Source organism: Haematobia irritans, chromosome 3 (genome assembly GCF_050003625.1).
Source record: "Haematobia irritans isolate KBUSLIRL chromosome 3, ASM5000362v1, whole genome shotgun sequence".
Classification (NCBI taxonomy): domain Eukaryota; kingdom Metazoa; phylum Arthropoda; class Insecta; order Diptera; family Muscidae; genus Haematobia; species Haematobia irritans.
This window is the reverse complement of record NC_134399.1, coordinates 4,637,070-4,657,205: the sequence shown is the minus strand read 5'-3', so window position 1 is coordinate 4,657,205 and position 20,136 is coordinate 4,637,070. Positions and strand designations below refer to the sequence as shown.

Here is a 20,136-nt window from a genome sequence, read left to right as displayed (position 1 = left end):
ATACTATATAACATTATAGTAAGCCAAATTTGAGTATGATCGGTTGATAAATAAGGGTTTTATGGCCAAATTTCTCAAAATCGGGCCATACATATATATGGGAGCTATAACTAAATCTGAACCGATTTCGATGATTTTTTGCTAATATAGTAAGTGTTATAGAAAATTAGATGTGGCCAACTTTGAGTCAAATCGGTTGATAAATAAGGGACTTATGGCCAAATTTGGGAAAATCGGGCGATACATATATATATATGGGAGCTATATCTAATTCTGAACCGATTTCGATGAAATTTGGCACACTTAAAGGTCGGTCTATTGGATTACTTTGTGGCAAATTTGATGACGATCACTTAGTAAATGAACGCAGTCTGATCCCATTTATCGAAATCGGGCGCACCGTGCCACAAGTCATTGAGAACGATGGCAAAAATTGGGCATGAATTGGGCTTCGAATTCCCCACCCACCGTATTCTCCAGATCTGACCCCAGCGACTTTTTCTTGTTCTCAGACCTCAAAAGGATGCTCGCAGGGAAAAAATTTGGCTACAATTAAGAGGTGATCGCCGAAACTGAGGTCTATTTTGAGGCAAAACCGAAGGAGTACTACCAAAATGGTATCAAAAAATTGGAAGGTTGTTATAATCGTTGTATCGCTCTTGAAGGGAACTATGTTGAATAATAAAAACGAATTTTGACAAAAAAATGTGTTTTTCTTTGTTAGACCGCGGACTTATCAGCCAAACTGTTATGGGAGCTATATCTAAATTTGATCCGATTTTTTCCAAATTCAAATACAAAATTTTATCAAAATCGGTTAATAACTGCGACCGGAATCCTGCGAACAGTAAATACATGGACGGACGGACACCAAGCGCTAGATCGACTCAGGAGGTGATGCTGAGTCAATATTTCTGGTAGGCACATTTTTTTGGCAGATCACTATTTGGCCCTGACCACTATTTGGTTTAGGGTACAAAAAGTGGCGTAAAACGTAACGGCTTGAAAAACGTGGCAAATGTACCACTAAAATGGCACAATGGTATCATTGCTTCTTAGGCTTAAAGTTTCTGGGAGCCACACGTTTTATTTACTACAAAAAATGTCTCTGCATATTTTCAGGCAGTTCATGTATTCGCCTCAAATTTCTATGGTATGAGAAAAGAAAAGTGTTCGATTACTGGAATGGCTACGATCACATCAATTATTTCAACGGAAATTGAGATCGAAATTTAGATTGAGATCCGCAGAATTTGGTGGCCGTTGTTCAATGGAAATGATGCGGGGAACCTCCATTATTGGTTGTCGCCTGCTGAATGCGATGGTGCTGAGATCTGTTGCAATGTCCAAAGTCTGCGGCTGAGATATTTGTTCAATACTGTCTTTAGAAAAATTTCCCGATAATATTCGGTATTTATTTTGACCCCACAGTCGATGAATACACTGCAAAAAAGCATGAGCGGTTCCAAAGATTTCGTTTTTGCATAAATGATTTTGATATTGATTTTGAGCTAAAGAAGCGGCAAATTCAAAACCTTTAAGACACAATTTTCTTTTAATTTTGAATTATGCGTAGGAAACAAATTTAATTTATTAGCTTTACCAACTTTTTTCTTCATGTGCTATCAAAGTCCTTTAAAAGCGACCATCGAATGTCCACTCGATTACCACGAAATAAATCTGTCAGCTGTCAGAAGAAAGCTTTAGAAATGACAACAACCTAAAGTAGGGTGTAATACATATCAGCTACCCTGTATATGGGACCACCATGTGATAAATTTCCAAAGTAAGTAGTTTTTCGTCATTTTTATTTCCAAAATCAATCTGACCTCCTAAGCTTCCATATCAAATGTTTTCCGAAGCTATTATCTTCAGCAAAGTTTCTAATATCTCGTCCATAGTTGAGAGGGGTTAAGGGGTTCAACTCAAACGTATTTTTGGTTTTTGTTGGGTCATACAATTTTATTTCGTCAAAACTCATCAAAAAATTTCCATTTCGAAATTAATCACTGTGATTGATCTGTAGCCATGGCTACCTATTTATGAATTGGGGGGGAAAAATAAAAACAACCAATTTGCATTTCTGTTTTTAATAATTGTTAATTTGTTTTTTTATTTTTTGTTTCATACATGTAATAATTAATTTGTGTTTTTTTTGTTGGTTTTCTTGATTTATTTTAAATTTCTTCTTATGTATTTGAAACGCTCATACATCTTAAGGCAAACAATAGGATTTTGTTTGATTTGTTTTTTTTTTTTTTTTTTTTGTAAGGGATTTTTAGATTATTTGATTCGTTTTTTGCGGTTCCTCCAACTCTTAATGAATTTGAGAATTTGAATTTATTTATTTTTTTTTAATATGCACAAATCTACACATCAATTTTTGTAATTCGATTCCAGCTTTATACTTTTGACATAATTCTAATTTTATTCAATTGTAAATTTAATTTTAGACAAAAAAGAAAGGCTTGTAGGATTTGTTTTTTATCTTATTTATTTATATTTCTTTTTGTTATTAGAAATTGTTTTCGTTTCCTGGAGTTTTTAATTTTTTACAAATGTATTGCTTAAATATCTAAATAAAGATTATACAGAATATTTATTTGTATTTGTTTTTTGTGTGATTTTTTTTTTTATATTTATAAAAAACATAGATAATAGCATTATACAAAAATTAATTTAAAAAAAAATTTAAAACATAATAATAATAAAAAAAAATAAATAATATACAGTTAGTAACTAATTTAATAATTAGTTTATCTTATTTTTTTGTTTCATTTTCATTACCATTTACAGTAAATTGAAATCATGAATAGTAAGTCGGTGTTTAGGTGTGTGTGTATGTGTATGTAGGTAGAGGTGTTTTGAGTGTTTGTATATATAAAGTATTTGTAAACATGTGTATGTTTGGGGATATATGTAGGTGTGTTTTTGTTACTCAACCAAAGGTGTCTTAAAGAGATATTTTATTTGGGGAGAAAATTAATTTTTGTTAAACAAAAAATTTTAAATTTATTTTTTAAGTAAAGAAAAAATTTTAAATATATTTCTTCAGAATGGGGTTTGGGAATTTAAAGTTTTAAAACAAAGAGAAAACATTGAAAACAAATTTTATTGGCAAACAAAAATATTAACAATTTTTTTTAATTAAAAACGAAAATATTATTAAAATCATTTCGCAACAGTTTAAGTTAGACAAAATAAAATAAAAAAAAAAAACAATATTAAAAATATATTATTCTTTGTTTTTTTGCGACATTTTAATTTAATAATAAACGTAAAAAATCATAATAACAAATAATTTATAATAAAACAAAAAATATTAAAATTATATTTTTGCTCTTGTCAAAAATATCTTAATACTTAAAAAGATCTTTTTCTTTTGCTATTACACAAAAAAATATTTTAAGGGAAACCTTTTTTCATAGAAGCACTTGATGACAATGCTAAACAATAAAAATTGAGACACAAAATCTTCGAGACAAGTTAAAAGGGGTATTGTTTAGATAAGAAAATAATTTTTATAAAATATTAAATTAAAGAAATTGAAATTTAAGAGAAAAAATATAACGAATAATGACATTTATTCCATACAGGTACAATTGTAGCGCCAGAAGGCTAAAAGATCTACCATAGCCCTCAGTATTACATATATAAAAGCTTAAATTGAGTCTTAAGATCTATTGAGAAATTATGTGAAGTGTGAACCATTAACATAAGATTATAGACTTTTTTGGAAAAAAATACAATGAATTTGATTTTGAGAAAAAATTGTCTTTAAATATATTGCAGACTGGAGTTTTTTTAATGTGTTTAAAATACTTTCATAATGAAAAACGAATAATTTTAACCATCGTAACATGAAAATTTAAAAACAAAATAAGTAACTGTTTTTTGTTTTGAAAATTGTTAAATATATTAAAAAAAGGTAATTCAATGCTTAAATTGGATAGTTAAATTTGAAAAAAAATATCCCAGATTTAATAAGGCTGTATTATTAATATAAAAATCCAAAATAAACTTTTTATTAAAGACTTTTTTACCAAAAGCTACCGTGTATTAACAAGTTAGCTTTTAGTTAACTTGTTGTTAATACACACATATACAAGTATCACTAACCAAGCCTTCTACTGTTATAGCAACTGTTATAGGTGCGATGTTATTCATTATCTCTGTTAATACATAATCGCATGTATGACACACATATAGAAGTATCACTATCCTGGTCTACTACTGTTAATGCAACAGTTTGGGTTGCCTATGATGTACGTTATGTATATGTGTGATTTACTCTCTTCTTTTACATTTGTCGATCTCTATATCTCACACAATGATATAGACGAAATAGAGGATAGATTTATAAACACTATACTGTTATGTTACTACACTGGTCCATAACACCTACTCTCTATAAGTGTATATATTTCTATATCAACATAGTTTCCTCGCGTTGTTACTGCAGAAGTGAGCAATGTTATCTTTTCTCTAATTTATGGTCTCTTTTAATGCATTATTGAAAAGTAACACACATGTCCTAGTGTAGCATCACTATTCGGATAATTATATTATTGCCTTCTTCAATGGAGGATGTCTTTCGAAAAATTAGGCTTGCTGATAATATATATGTGTGTGTGTGTGTGTAATATCCTTACACGGTGTGTTAAAATAAATTAAAAAAAAAAAAGAATTTAAATTAATAAATAAAAATTAAACCGATGAAAATTTTAAAAATTCATATTCAGTTATTTTTTAACAATATTGAAATATTTTGTTTTCTGTTAATATTTTTTGATTTACTGAATTATCTTAGAAAATCTGGGATATAATAATATTTTTATTAAAAAAAAAAATATAAAACTCAATTAGATTTTAAAATTAATAAGAAATTATGTTTGCCAAATTATAGAGAAGATTTTGTGTCGTTCTTTTATTGCTTTGCTGTTTTGAGGTTGGGATAAAGGCAAAAGAGGTTTTTCTGGTTTAATAAATTCTTTAATATTTAATTAGTTAACAACAAATAGTTTTTATTTTTATTTTTCTATTTCTGTTTAGTTTTTTGTTTTATTTAAATAGATGATGTTTTTCATTTCAACATGTGATCATTTTTTTTTGTTATGCATAACTATAGATTTCTTTCAATATTTGTTTTCTTGTTTTTGGATTTGTTTATAATGAGGTATTTTTGATGCTTTGATTTGATTTCAGTTGATTTGTTTAATTACATTTTGCATTAGGTATTTTATTCATTATTTTAACATTTACATATACAATTAATTTAATTTATGCAGAGTAAACCTATTCTTTGACAAATAGGAAGGCATCTTTTTGTTCAGTTTTCTTTTTTTTTAATTGTATTTTGTTTTTAATATTTTTCTTTAAATATATTTATGTAAGTGTATAGAATTTTGGATAAATGTTTGGGTCTTATTTTGTATATTCTAATGGGTGAAGGAGAATGAAAAGCTTTAAGAGAGTATTTAATGTTCAAGACTTTTATGTTATAAATTTTGATATTAGTAATAAAAGAAATCCAATCCAAAAAACAATATTTGCTTAAGTAATGAAGTTTTACGGAATATTTACCTGCAAAAAAAAATTTGCTCTATTTCCAACAGTTGATAGACATATTTACTTTTATATTAACCCAGATATGCCGACCGTACTACATGTAGTACACCTGTTATATTCAGGTTTCTGCGTTTACATTGCTTTACATTTTCTAATCAACTTGTTGGTGTACTATATATTATAACGGCCCGTCGGCATATCTGGGTTAAAAGTACTTGTCTCTCTTTTCTGGTCTTAGCTCAATGAGAAGACATTTGTTTTTTATAACAGAACCCAAATTAATAGTCATAGTGTGGAATATTATTAAGAGAATTGTAATTACGTCTCTTTCAAAGCGTTTAAAATCAATGTTCTCTTCTCTTTGAGTCTCTAGGTTCTTTCTATAACCAAAAAATACTTTGCTCTCTTTTCTGAACTTATCATAGATGTACTTTTTTAATAAAATCACTTTGCTCTCCCTTCTAGACTGAACTCAATGAGAAGGCATTTTCTTTTTATAACAGTACATCTACAAGAATTATCATTGAGCCTCTTTCAAAGCGCTTTAAATTAAAATACTCTTCTTTTTGGATCTCTGAGTTCATTCTATAATAAAATTAATTTGCAATCTTTTCTTGACTTAGCTAAATGAGAAGGCATTTTCTTCTTATAACAGTACCAATATTAATAGTCATAATGTGAGATACCTTTAAGATAATTGTCATTGAGTCTCTTTCAAAATCTAATACTCTTCTATTTTGAATGTGAATACCTCTGATCTGCCTAAACTGGAGTATTGATGTGGGTAATTCTTAATACCATAAATACTACATTAAAGTCCATTAAATATGGTCACAAATAAATTAATAGGACAAATTGTATAAAATTTGTAAAAATAAAAATTTGTAAATCTAGCCTATCATATTTCAAAAAAAGGTAAAGTTGCCATTTAAAAAATTTGAATAAAAAATACGAAATTTTTTTTCTTTATTAATTTTCAAATAAATAAGATTTCCCTCTTTCTTTTTTAGAATATACAAAATAAGCTTTGCCATTTTAACCTTTACAATTTTAATTTATTTCACAAAATTTCTTGATCTACACATAAACTGTTTGCAAAATAAAATTTGATTTTTATAAAAGAAAAACTGCTGTAATACAAAATGTCTTCTAAATTATTTCTATATGTGTAATTGTTAATAAAGCACTTGAATTCGTTTATATATTGTTACTGTCTTATTTGTATGTCAATATTTATGTTTTATTGAACTATTGTAAATGAAATATAAAATTTTTAATAAAAATATAATTTAAAGCACTTGTTGTGGTTTTTGTTGTTCTGTTAAAGGCCAAATTATTTAATTAAGCTTTTGTTTTTGATTGTTTCTTATTTTGTTTAGTTAAGGCTTCGTATGTTTTCAATTTGTTTTCTATATATAAAAGACACTGTAACACCAAAAAATTTTCAAAAAAGAAAAAAAATTGTTTTACACACAACTAACATTTAGAATATTTAGATTTGTTTCCTTTAAAAATTTGGAAAATTAAAAAAAATATTTAATTTAATTCAGAAATTGATTTCTTTTCCTAAATTTATAAGACACCTAAAGAAAAAAAACGTTGCACATAATATCTTGTCACATTTTTTTTTTGGTTTTCGTATTTTACTTGTGCCAAAAAGTAGCAGTTTTTTAGATCATTTTAAAAATAAGAGCACATTTAGTTTTATTTAATGAGTTTGTTTTGTAGTTTTTGTTTTTAAATATAAATTTTAACATTTAAGGCATAAGTTTTGTTGTTGTTTAATATTATAGCTTTGTGTTAGTTATATATAATTAATAATAATTTTGGGATACTTAATTTTTGTTGTTTTGTTACCTTTATCACTAAGTAATGAAATATCATTAATGTTTTTATTTAGGCCTGAACTTAATAAAAAAAAATACCCCTAAGGTTTACATAGAGAAGAGGGAGAAGAATAAATGTAGGGATTTTTTTTGTTTGTTACAATTAATCTCGTTTTTGTTTCTTTTTGCTTAAACTTATTTGGTTATTTTTTTTTTTGCACAAACTAAAAATAATAATTACTGTTGTAGGTTTTTCAATTCGTGATGGGTTCTTGTTTTTTAATTTATATATATTTTTTGAATATTTTCTTTATTTTTTCTTTTTACAAATAAATTAAAACTTTTAATGGAATGCTTGAAATTGTTTAAGACAATTTTCTTGTTTTTTCTTCTTCTTGTTTTAGAAAAAAAATCTTTTAAACAAATTGAGGTAGTTGGGCCTTTGATGAAAAATACCAAAATCGTTGCAAAAGGCTTTTAATTAATGACATTGATTTCATTTCCATATATGAAGGAGAATAAAAATTATAAAAGTAACAGAAAACAATATTTTCGAGGCAGAAAAGGGATAATCAAACCACGCCAAAAATTAGTATAAAAAAAAAAACAAAATAGGAAAATATTTAGAGGAATTTTAATATTTGAGAAAAAAAAATTGAAAAGTATGATCCTAGACAGAAACTCACACCAAACAAAATCTTTCCTTCCGAAACGAAATTTTAGACTTACTAAGTTTTCTGGTATTGACGAAGTTGGCAACGCTTTGCCAGGCTTTCCCAACGGACTTTATTTAGCCTGAAAACTACAACATTAACAACAAAAGAAAACATTTTGCGTCTAAAATTACATTTCCCATAAAAGAAATTAACTTTTTGCAGTGAAATCACGAAAAAATCCAAGGGACGTATATACAAACTCTTTTACAGTTTGAGAATCACTTAATTTTTACGCCTAAAGGTGGGTATTAAGTTCGAGTTTAGCCGCTAAAATCGTCATTTTTTCACGATTACTTTTCTTTAATAATCCATTTTAATGAATACAAACTTTGTGCAAATTTACTTTGGAATATTCCCCATCAAGTTATAATGATATCTGCAACAAATATGTATAATTTTATGACTGATTTAGTTTTCACTTTAGTGAAAATTAGCGGCTAAACTCGAACTTAATACTCACCTTAAAATATAGATATTGCCCCTTTTATAAAGGAATTTAATGACTGTTGAAAAAATGTGATTGTCATCACAGATTACAGTGCATAAGCATATAATTAGAAGTAGGTTTAACCGCCGGCTGGAATTTTTTCTATCAAATCAAGCCAAACATATAATAATACACCAAAAACGGGAATATCTATATAAATTTTAAAAAATGAACCGCATTTCGGCAATTAATTCCACGACCCACAGTATGTAATGAAGAAAACTCCAAAAGAGATAAAGGCAAACATCGTTATAGTTTGAGAAGCACTTATGGAGATCCATTTTAAGTCTGAAATAGAGATATTGATTCTGTATCAAGGAATCTAATTGCTGCTTAAAAATGTTAGGGTCTTCACAGGCTATAGTGTATCAACATATCATTAGAGAGGTTGCTCAGTGGTTTAAATACCGTCTGGATTTGTTTTTCTATCAAAATTAAGCATAATGCCGACAAGAGAAAGCCACGAACCTCCCTCCGTATGCAATACGTAACATCTCAAAGTAGAGATAGGCAAACTTCTTTACAGTTTGAAAAATACTTACGAAGAACAATTTTACATTTGAAATAGGCTGTTACTGCTATATATCTATTATCGATTGTTATCTGTTAATTCACTGCTGAAAAAATGTTAGGGTCTTCACAGGCTGCAATGTATTAACATATCAAGAGAGAGATTGCTGAGAGGCTTGACATTTTTTTTTTTTGTCTATTTAAAGAGAAACTATTGCTCAGAGAGTGAAATTTTCTTATATTCGTATGTAATCTAAAATGTCCCGATTTTTGGCTACTTATCATTCAATATTGTAACAAATTGCGTATTTATTTTGGAAGAGAGACACACACTTTCATTTATCTAAACATATATCAGAAAACAAAACGCAGTATGGTTATTAAACGGAAGTAGATAATTTGTGGATATTTGTAGAATATACCAAATTGTAATTAACACCTACATACACAAGATGGGAAATAAACTATTAAGGTGGGTTGGTTGAATTTCAAAATTCTTAAAACAAAAACAAAATCTAATAAAACTTATGTGACGATTAAAAAATGGAAGACTAATACCGCATGTATACGGGTAATTAAATATCTACGAAAAGAAGGAGTAACCGAATCAACGACAATGGATGGAAAGGGAAATTACACTCACAAAAATCACACAATGAAATTTTAAACCAGCTATAATAATAATAATAATAATTTTAAACCAGCTATAATAAGATAAAAAATAAGCTTTTGTCATGAATTTGATTTCTTTTATAGCTAGAGCTTTTGTTGGTCTAAACTTTCATTTGAGAAGAAATACATTTTTATAGTGTACTTTAATATTTTTAACAAGTAAACATATCTGAATAAAGCTGGTATTCTTTGACTTTGTGAGTACAATAAAAATATTTCGGTTAAGGGGAAAAACAAAATTTTTGTATATACTTGTTTTTTTATTGGAATTTAAAGAAAGATTATGAGCCCAACTCCAACACCTGCAAAACGAAATCAATGTGGTTTTCTAGCCTTGGCATTTTTTCTTGGTAATGTTTCATTTTCTTTTTAGGCCTAGTAGTTTTTCGCCAACTGATCTTTAATATCTCTCTCATTCTTTTTTTTTTACTTACATACAAACATTTTTCGTTTTCTTTTCCACATTATTTTTTGACCAGCAAAATTACACAGAAAAAAAAATCAATAAAACAAAACAACACAAAATATTTTTGTTTTTTCCTGACACCTTTAAGCGCCAAACCGGCCATGAGACCAACTTAGGCCAAACAACCTCCATTTGCCATAAACGCTGCCGCAACTCCGGTATCCAAATCAACAAAATCTGCTGCCTCACCTGTCAATTGGGCCAATAATTCCACCTCATGCAAGTAATCATTCTTAATGGAAATTGGATCGTGGAAAGATACAATACTCGAACCATTACCTCCCATTAGGGTATTGGAAAAGTCCAAGAGATTGCTGCCCCCATTGGTATTCTGCAAAAGGGTGGGACCCCCATGATTTTGATTCACCGGCTGATGGACATTCACTGCATGCTTGATGTCAACAAAGCTATCACAATTATTTTCAAAGAGGAATCTTTCGGCCGATTGAGCTGTGGTATAGGGACTCTGTGAGTCGACCAATTCGTTCTTAACAAATTCGGTGGCTGTGGTGGGTGTGGAAACACAGGACATGGGGCTAGCCACGCTGGCCACACTGGCCAAGAGAGCGCTGCTATCGCCGCCATTACTGCTGATTGGTGTGCGGCAGGTGGTTGGTGTATGCGCCAAGGATAAACCCAGACTGGAGTCACAACTTGGAATGTAGTCGGCCAGGCTATGGCCAGTGACAAGGCTGGAAGTGGCTGAGCTGCTAAGGGCATTATGGAGGGCGGTGGGTGTGCTGGTGTTGCTGAGATGTGCTGGAGTTTGTAGGCCCGGTATACACAGATTGCTATCCTGAGACGGGGAGTTCAAATAGCCCAGTTCCTGATGTGTGGGCGAGGGTTTACAGTAGCCATTGGGTAATTGTGTCGCCTGATGATGCAGTGGGGAATTCTGCGCTAGACTTGGAAGTTGAGATACTATTGAAATGGGACTGGTAAGAGCTGCGGATGCGGCAGCAGCCGCCTTGAAACCATTGCTACGTGAGAATTTGATAGTAGACATCGGTGGGATAACTGTACGTTGTGGTGTGGGTTGGGAGCTATTGCTGGACGCTATTGAAATGCTGGAGCTAGATGTACTATTTGCGCTAGTCACCGTTACACATTCGTCCAGATTAAGATCGGCCAGATACTTAAAGGCCGGCGATTGTAATAATTTCGAGGGTAAACTTAGGCCATTCGCTCGCACACAGGAAGGTTCATGTGCCTGCAACATATCCAAGAGTTTGCGTCGTTCAATCTCCAGAATGCGAACTTGATTTTTCAAATCGACATTTTGATTGTCCAATTGTTCGGCTTCCTTAATTAGGTTTTGGGTACGTTCACGTTTCTTCATGCGACATTTGGTGGCAGCGATCTTATTGCGTTCACGGCGACGACGTCGCCGGTCCTCATCCTCGGGTGTAAGACCTTTGGTGGTGGTCGTTTTAAGTTCGCTATCATCATCGGTGGTGTCTTCGTAGTCATCGTTGGGACGTGAACACTTGGAGAGCGGCTGTTCGGAACCGGAACTGGAATCACAGGTGGATAATTTGCGTTTGCTTTGTATGGACAATTTGAGACCGGCCTTGATAAGTTGTGAACAGGTCTGCAAGAAGAAGAAGAAGGACGAAAAAAATGAATTAGAAGAGGGAAAACTGAGGGATTAGCAATAAACTGTGTTTGTATGGAAATTGAGTACCTCTGATGAGCCTAATTGCGAAGATGATAGTGTCAGAAACCGCGGGTTATATTATTGAGTGTTTCAAAATTCTCCACATGGTTTTACGAATGGTATGATGCACCATTCGGACTCAACTTAAGTTAAATTAATTTAGTTTAGTTTAAATTTAATTACTATTAAAATTTAATTTTGCATTTTTATTTTAAATTTTATTTAGTTTAATTTATTAATTTTAACATTGATTTTAACTTCAGTTTTAATTATACTTACTTTTAGTTTTAATTATATTTATAATTTAAATTTATATTTTAATAAATGTTTAATAAATTTTGATAATATTTTTGTAACTATAATTTTATTTTAATTTTATTAAATTTTGAATTTAACTTTGATTTTAGTTTTTATTATTTTCATTTGAATTTAGGTTTTAATTTTAATATATATTTTTTATTTTATATTAATTTAAATTTTAAAGTAAATTTAAATTTTTATAAAAAATAAAATTTTTAATAAATTTTTAAGTTAACTTTAATTATAATTTTAATTTAGGTTTTAATTTTAATAAATTTGGATTTAAGTTTTTTAATTAAATTTAAATTTTAATTAAAAAATATATTTTAATTAATTGTGAATTTAATATTGATTGATAATATTGATTGATTTCGATTTTAGTTTAGGTTTTAATTTTAATAAATTTTGATTTTATTATTTTTTTTACTCTAATTTTATTTTAATTTAAATTTTAATATAAATTTTAATTTTAATAGAATTTTAAAACTTTAATAAATTGTAAATTTAGCTTTGATATCAATTTTAATTATAATTTTTTTATTTTAATTTTAATTGAAAAAAATAATTTAAATTTAAAATTTTGAATTTGATTTTTAGACGGATTTGAATTTAATTTGTATTTCAATTTAATTTTTTTATTTTTGTATTATTTAATTAAATTGTTTATTAATTTTTTATTTAATTCCTTTATTTTTACATCAATTTTAATTTCATTTTAGTCATCTTAATTATATATTTTTTCAGTTCCAGTGTAAAATCCATTAACGGGTTGAAGGTAAATTGTATAGCGGTTGTAATTAATAGGGGCTCAAAGTTAAACGATCATTCATCACAAATTTATCTTAAACAAAACAACGTTTAAATTCTAATTCTAATTAAATTATTAACATGCTAATGTTCGTTATTCACTATTGGAAACCATTAATCATTGATTGGCGACAAATGCAAAAAAAGTGGCAAAACAAATTCGTTTATCTTGCCATGCTTTGATGTTTGAGCAGGAATATCGCTTGTCCACGGTTTATGGATTGCGCTTTGGAGCAAAGAAAGAAAGATTTTTTTGGTTTATTTAACGACCCTGAGAGATGTATAACTACCTAGACGCCTGTTAGCCGGTTGCCAGTGCAGTATTTTGTTAAAAGTTTCAGAAAAAATTGTTATAAGCTTAACTACGTCTTAAATCTGACATGTCTCCGAAACGTAAAACCCGTCTGTCACCAATAACCAAATCCGTAGAAAACGCAAGATTTTTATTTCGAGTGCTACTTTTTTGTAGAGTTTTTATTTTATTTTTTATTTGGTTTTTTCATACGTTTGTCTGTGGTGGCTTTAAAAGAATTGAAATGAATTAAACAGGCAAACAAATGGACAGACATAAAGGCAAACGGACGAATTGCCTGGCAATCAGACACATTTTTTGACTTGATGTTTTATTTTTTGATTTTCCATTATTTTGTATCGATAATTTGTGGTGTGCCTGTGATTGCTGGATACCTGTGCATTGAGCTTGAATAACCAAAATTGGTAACTTGTCCAAGATGTTTTTGGGATCACACATTGGGTTTGCATGATATTTTTTATATATGAAAAAATCACAATTACCCTGTCTCTTACTCTTGCAATGGTCGATGGTGGCCAAAAAGCCCAAAATGCGATTCTTTAAATGTCAAAACGCAAAACTTACTATAAAATTGTCTTGATTTAAAAACAAAATGCCATGATAATCTGTATAATTCACACGATAACATAAATTGGTTAATAACTAGAGTCTTATGTTACACCACCAATGCCTATATAACTCTATCATCAGACACTTCTGTTATGAGTTTAGTTCAAGTGGAAAATTTATAAGCAATGCGATTGATTTGATCATATCAGATCATGCACAGTATGTTCAGAAATATAGCTTTTCTGTTGGAAATATTTTTCAAAAATTATTAAAATTATAATATTTATAGTGTCACAGAAGGTAGAGATTAATCTTCAGTTGATAACAAAGGCCACCAAATATAAAGGTGTCTCTAATAAAATTAATAGTGCTGTTGTTTATCTACAGTGCGTAAACATTACACAGTTAACATTACAGTTAATCGCTTGTTTCAGTATCAGACTACCATGAAATATAACATTACACTCAATTGCGTACAAATAACTTTATCTCTCTTCGAAGAAAGAGAGGGAGGGAGAATAACTGATTTTACCGAACTATAGATTATGTTAGAAAACTTCATGTTGTACAAAAGAAAAAAAAGGAAACAACTTAAAGATTATTATTTTACAGAAGAAAATAGAAACATAAATGGTGATCAGATTATTATTAATATTTATTTACAAATCTAAATCACTGCCTACAAAGACTGTCGGCTTTGTTAATTCACTTGAGTCATCCTGATACTAACGAAAATTATATTACTTCTCAGAGAATCCAATTTTATTTGAATACAAATATTATCCTAGAAAAAGAACTGTATGTTATCTCCGTATTCTACCAGCACCTGCACTTACAATATAATAAATTTACTTTATAATTGGCTTCACGACTAATTCAATTTGGTTTTATTTTAGTTTAATTAATTTAATATAATTATTATTTAAATTGCTTGATTTTATTTATTAATATTTATATTTATGTAATACATTTTAATGTAATTAACATTAAACAAAATTTTATAAAATTTCAGTGAGGGGCAATTTTTTTTACGACAATTGAAATGTTGTTACATTAAAATTATAGGAAATAGGATTAATCACTTATTTATTTTAATTGAATTTTCTTTTATTTAAGTTTAATTAATTTAATATAATTATTTATTATTATATTTTGATAAAATTTAAACAAAATTTTATTAAAATTAAGTAACGTCCAGTTGTGGACTAACTATATATGAGGTATCTTTTTCTACGAGGCTTCACTAATTTAGTTCAGGAATATTAAAGAGAACGAAAGAGATTGGTTCTAACGGAGTCTCTTCATCCGTGGGAATGGTGCTAGATGAATATAATATTCATTTAAATTATAACTTCAAGGTTAATTGTAATACAAAATTTAATGTAGGTGTATTTAAAATAAAATATAAATATATAAATAAATGTAATATGTAATAGGTTTTTTCCATTTTGGCCTTTCTTATTTATTACTTCCATGAAACTACAGTCCTTCATTGAGATAAATACTCTATTTAGTTTGTTCATAGCTTCAACACCCCAACAATGCAATGATTTAATATCACCGTGAAGAGACACTCCCTAAATATGACATTAATACTTAAAAGGTAATGTGTGCGTGAGAGAGAGCAAAAAAAATAAACAATAAAAGATGAGAAGACCCTTTTCGGCATAACTGTATGTCACCTGACATACTAAAATGAAATAAATTCGCCATAAAAAGAGATGCCATGGCATGGACAGACAGATCTTATAGCAAATGAATACGATATTGTGGCAGGAAGGTGGAACCCATGATTTCCACTGGGTATAAAGCGCGTGTGCATTATCAATTCAAAATCTGGAGAGGCCAAACAAGATAGCCAATTTGGTGGCCTATAAATAAACATTTCAACCGCAAACTCCTAAAAAGCCTTAAAAAATATCTGAAAACATCATAAAAACAAAAACAAGACGCAAATCACAGCACCGAAAAATGAAAAATGTTGTTAAATCATTTTCAAAAAATCTTGATCACGCATTCGATTCATTGGAAATGTAAACAATTCCAAAAGCGATGAACAACAATATGTCGTAGCCATCACAGCTTCGACCATAGCAGCCGCATATTGTCAAGTGTGACCTACATTTAAGGCAGTCAGTCACTTGCGATTCCATTGATTTACTCACTATTAGTACTTGCTCTAGGTAAACTGTTGCTGCTACATGAATGACTGACTGACTGGCTGGCTGGTTGGGCAAACTTCAGCCAAACTACTGGTGGGTGGAAGTTGTTGTTTATGTGGCTACCAAGTGAGAGTGAGTGCAATGTGCTTGCACCTTATACGGAAATGTCTTGTCTTGTCTGGTGCATGTCTTCTCAGCGACAGGAGGGAAACCAAATAACAACAAAAGCAGCAGTCACCATTCAAACTCCATTGTTTTTGTTTTATTGGTGGACTCTCCATGGTTGTTGGCAGCCAGGCGTTTTGAAGATTTATGCATTTTATTGAGAAAATTGAAAGTTTTATCTATAGTGAGAAAAATAATCGATGGAACTAGTTTGTGAAAGAGGGAAACAAATATTCAATGGGGTTCAATCCTGGACTTAAGTTAATTTAATCAAGATTAAATTGAATTAATTTCAGATAAAATTAAATTAATTTTAGTTCTTCCAATTTCTCTTAAAATAAACGAGGTTTTCTTTGCAAAACTACTATTTTTAATTGCTTTGGGAAAAATATGCGCTTATTGCATCATTTTTATACCTAAATAGCACTCTTCCTTCTACTCTCAATCAATTATTATGACTGTTGTTCATGCAAACAAAATACATGCAAGCCAAAGTCTATCATTGCTTTCATTTACTCTCTCGATACCATTGTTCGCCCAATGACTCTCAAGCTGTTTCGCATTGTGAGTATAACAAAATCAAATACCAAAACAATCAACTTATACTCAAATAAGGCGACAACCACAGAAAACCAATAAGTCATAATGCCTTTGAAACTGTAAATTTTTCCTGTATTCCTGTATTTAAATAGATTTTATTAAATTAAATTAATTAATTAAGGATGAGTTTATCGGTTTACATTGTCAACGATTGTTTTTTGTTTGGAATATTAAATAAATGTTACTACATATTGCATTTTGTTATTTCAGAAAATTTTTATGGTTTTGTAGCTAATCATTTTTATTTCTTTACAGTGTATGCCCCATGACTTGCGCCATATGGTTGCAAGGAACGAAAATTGATTATTATTGGTATTTCTCAGATTTTTAGTGTTTTCGTTCCACTCCACCTTCACCATTTCTAGGCATTGTGATTCCCAGTTGCATAAATATTCCATTTTAAATCGATCGTTTATATGCGTAACCGGTAAGTTGCATTTGTATAAGCACAGAATAAAAAAATTAAAAACTTCCAAAGAAGACAAAACGTTCATCTCCACAAATAATTCAAAGGTACATAAATAAAGTTAATTGTCTTAACGAAAATGCAACAAATCATCCATGCATAACCAGGGAATTTTCTCGACGGTCAACAAGTAGGTCTTTGCACACCTCCACTCTTTTGTATGTTGTATATTGCCCCTATACACGTCGATGATAAGTGGTTTATTGATATGACCTTTTTGGTTATAGAAATCAAGACCTATTTGTTTTGTTGTGTTGTGGTACCCTTTTCACATAGCTACCGCATTGAAAATGATGGAAATAATGATCAATCGATCGTTTATTTCATTTTCAAGTGAGGAGGAGTATTGTCAATGCACACCATATGGTCAGGCTGTTGTGCCACCGTTTGCACTGTTGTGTAATGCCGCATTTGTCTTTAAAATTGTTCATGGATGTGATAATTTAACAGAAAACGATGTGTCTGTCCCTTTGGGGGTTTGTCACAATTTTTCGAATTTATTGTACAAGCTGCAAAATTTATAACAATGCTGGTTTAGTTTATTAAGGGGAATTTCACTTTTAAGTTTCACTTACGATAAATGGCAGTTATAGAGAAATTCTCTAAGGGAAACCAAGGAGAGAATGATAACACAATGCCATACATTTTTATACACATATTCCTCGATCTTCTCATAAAAAAATTATAAAAATATGGAACTTATCTTTTATCAAAAAGTGATATTTTATTCTATTTTAATCTCAATTATATCAGAGTTCTTAGGACGAGTACTGAAGTGTACTTGTAGATCAGGAAACATATTGGGCCATTGGATCATTTTAGCACCCAAACCCTCATTTCATTCCCCTGTACCATCTATTATGATCCGGCGTACAAAATAGATACAATCCTATTTTTGTCAATGCTTTCATTTACTCTCTTAACACCGATGTTCTCTCAATGACTCTCTCATTGTTTGCCCCTTGGCAGCATAATAAAGCCAAATAAAAAACAACCAACTGCTACTGAAACTACGAGAAAAATTACAGCAAAGCCATAGTGCCGTTGAAACTGTAACTTTCTCAAATTCTCTCTTAATATCAATATTCTCCCAATGACTCTTTCACTGTTTTCTCCTTGGCAGCATAGCAAAGCCAAACAAAAAACAACCAACTGATACTGAAACTACGGGAAAAACTACAACATAATGCCGTTGAAACTGTAACTTTCTCATTGTATATGCTTCCCAGGAGATCTTTGTAGCATTCATACTTAATTTGGTCCATGTGATCCATTAACAATTTTCAAATGCTCTTATTTGATCCACAGGTGGTCCCCACTTTATGATATAACAAATTTATATGTGCATTTGATTATGACTGAATTAGTTTTCTTTACAAAAAAAAATCTTATTTTGCTACCGACAGTTAATATTTTGCTAACACAAATTTCTTCACGCTTATGGGGAACAATATTTCCAATATTTGCTCAACAATCTACCAGCAGGCAAAAATACAAAATAAGCATTTCATACAAAGTTAATAATTTGTAGCGGTTTCCGCACGAAGAAAAATCAATATTTGGACACTTAATTAACACTAAGATGTTGAAGAGGAAAAAGAAAAATTATAAAAATACAATTGCTGCTGTTTTGTATGCAAATTTCAAACACGAATTTCTTACAGTAATATGGAGAAAAAAATTACCAAAAAAACAAAAACACCCTGTTGGAAACACGTAACATATCACACTTAAATATCTTCAACTGTCAAGTCAATTTTAGCACTCTTATGGTAAAAAAAAAGAAAAAATCGAATGAGGCTCCCAAAATAACAAGAAATTGCATGAAATGCAGAAAGCATATAACCGTCAAAAAACAATAATAAAGTAAATAAATAAAGGCAACTTTACCACAAAAAAAACCAACAACTCCCCTGAGATATAAAATCCACAATGAAAATTCATCTACCAGAGCCCGAAAATTTTTGCCGGCTACTAAAAACTGATGAATAATTGACAGTGTCTCTGATGATTAAGTGAATTTTAAGGCGCTAATTATGGTGCATTCTGTGGCAGTTTATTTAAACTACACTGAACTTGCAACCAAGTGAATCAGCCAGCCATCGTTATTTAAACAATTCGCAAATTTTATTGATATTTCGAAGAAATAAGGATGAACTCTTGTTATTTTCGTTATAGTTATGGCTTTAATAAATAAAAATTAAATTACAAAAAGTTTCGAGGAAATTTATTTGATATTAAATGCTTCATTCGCTATGACTATGGAAATATAAATTTTGCAAAATTTATTTTTAATGAAGATGTAAGGAAAGATATTAAAAATTGAGAATGGATTGGAGATGTTGTAAAGGACATTACAAAAAAAAAAAAAAAACAAGTAATTAGGCATCCGCACGGTTACCACACATGATAGAATTCTACCACAAATTATGAAAAAAATCTATAGAAATAAAATTTACAAAAATTTTTTGAAATAAAATAAAAAAATTTGCAAAAAATTATCTATAGAAATTATATTTTGCAAAATTTTCTATGGACATAAAATTTTGACAAAATTGTCTATACAAAATAAAATTTTGAGATAAAACTTTCTATAGAAATAAAATTTTCACAAAATTTACTAGAGAAATAAAATTTTGATAAAATTTTCTATAGAAATAAAATGTAGACAAAATTTTCAATAGAAAAAAAATGTGACAATATTTTCAATAAAAATAAAATTTTGACAAATTTTTCTATAGAAATATAATTTTGACAAAATTGTCTATAGAAATAAAATTGAGACAAAATTGTCTATAGAAATAAAATTTTGACAAAATTTTCTAGAGAAATAAAATTTTGACAAAATGTTCTATACAAAATAAAATTTTGA

The 20,136-nt window shown here is 29.5% G+C and overlaps 1 protein-coding gene across 1 annotated transcript in view; it reads right to left on the bottom strand.

The window, feature by feature from the left end:
- Positions 1 to 2,074: 2,074 nt before the first annotated feature.
- Positions 2,075 to 20,136, bottom strand: part of LOC142228311 (activating transcription factor 3-like) — a 117,074-nt gene continuing 99,012 nt past the window's right edge. The window contains exon 5 of the mRNA XM_075298703.1: positions 2,075 to 11,836. Coding sequence (XP_075154818.1) covers positions 10,358 to 11,836 — 1,479 coding nt within the window. The 3' untranslated portion in view covers positions 2,075 to 10,357. The remainder of the gene's footprint in view (positions 11,837 to 20,136) is intronic.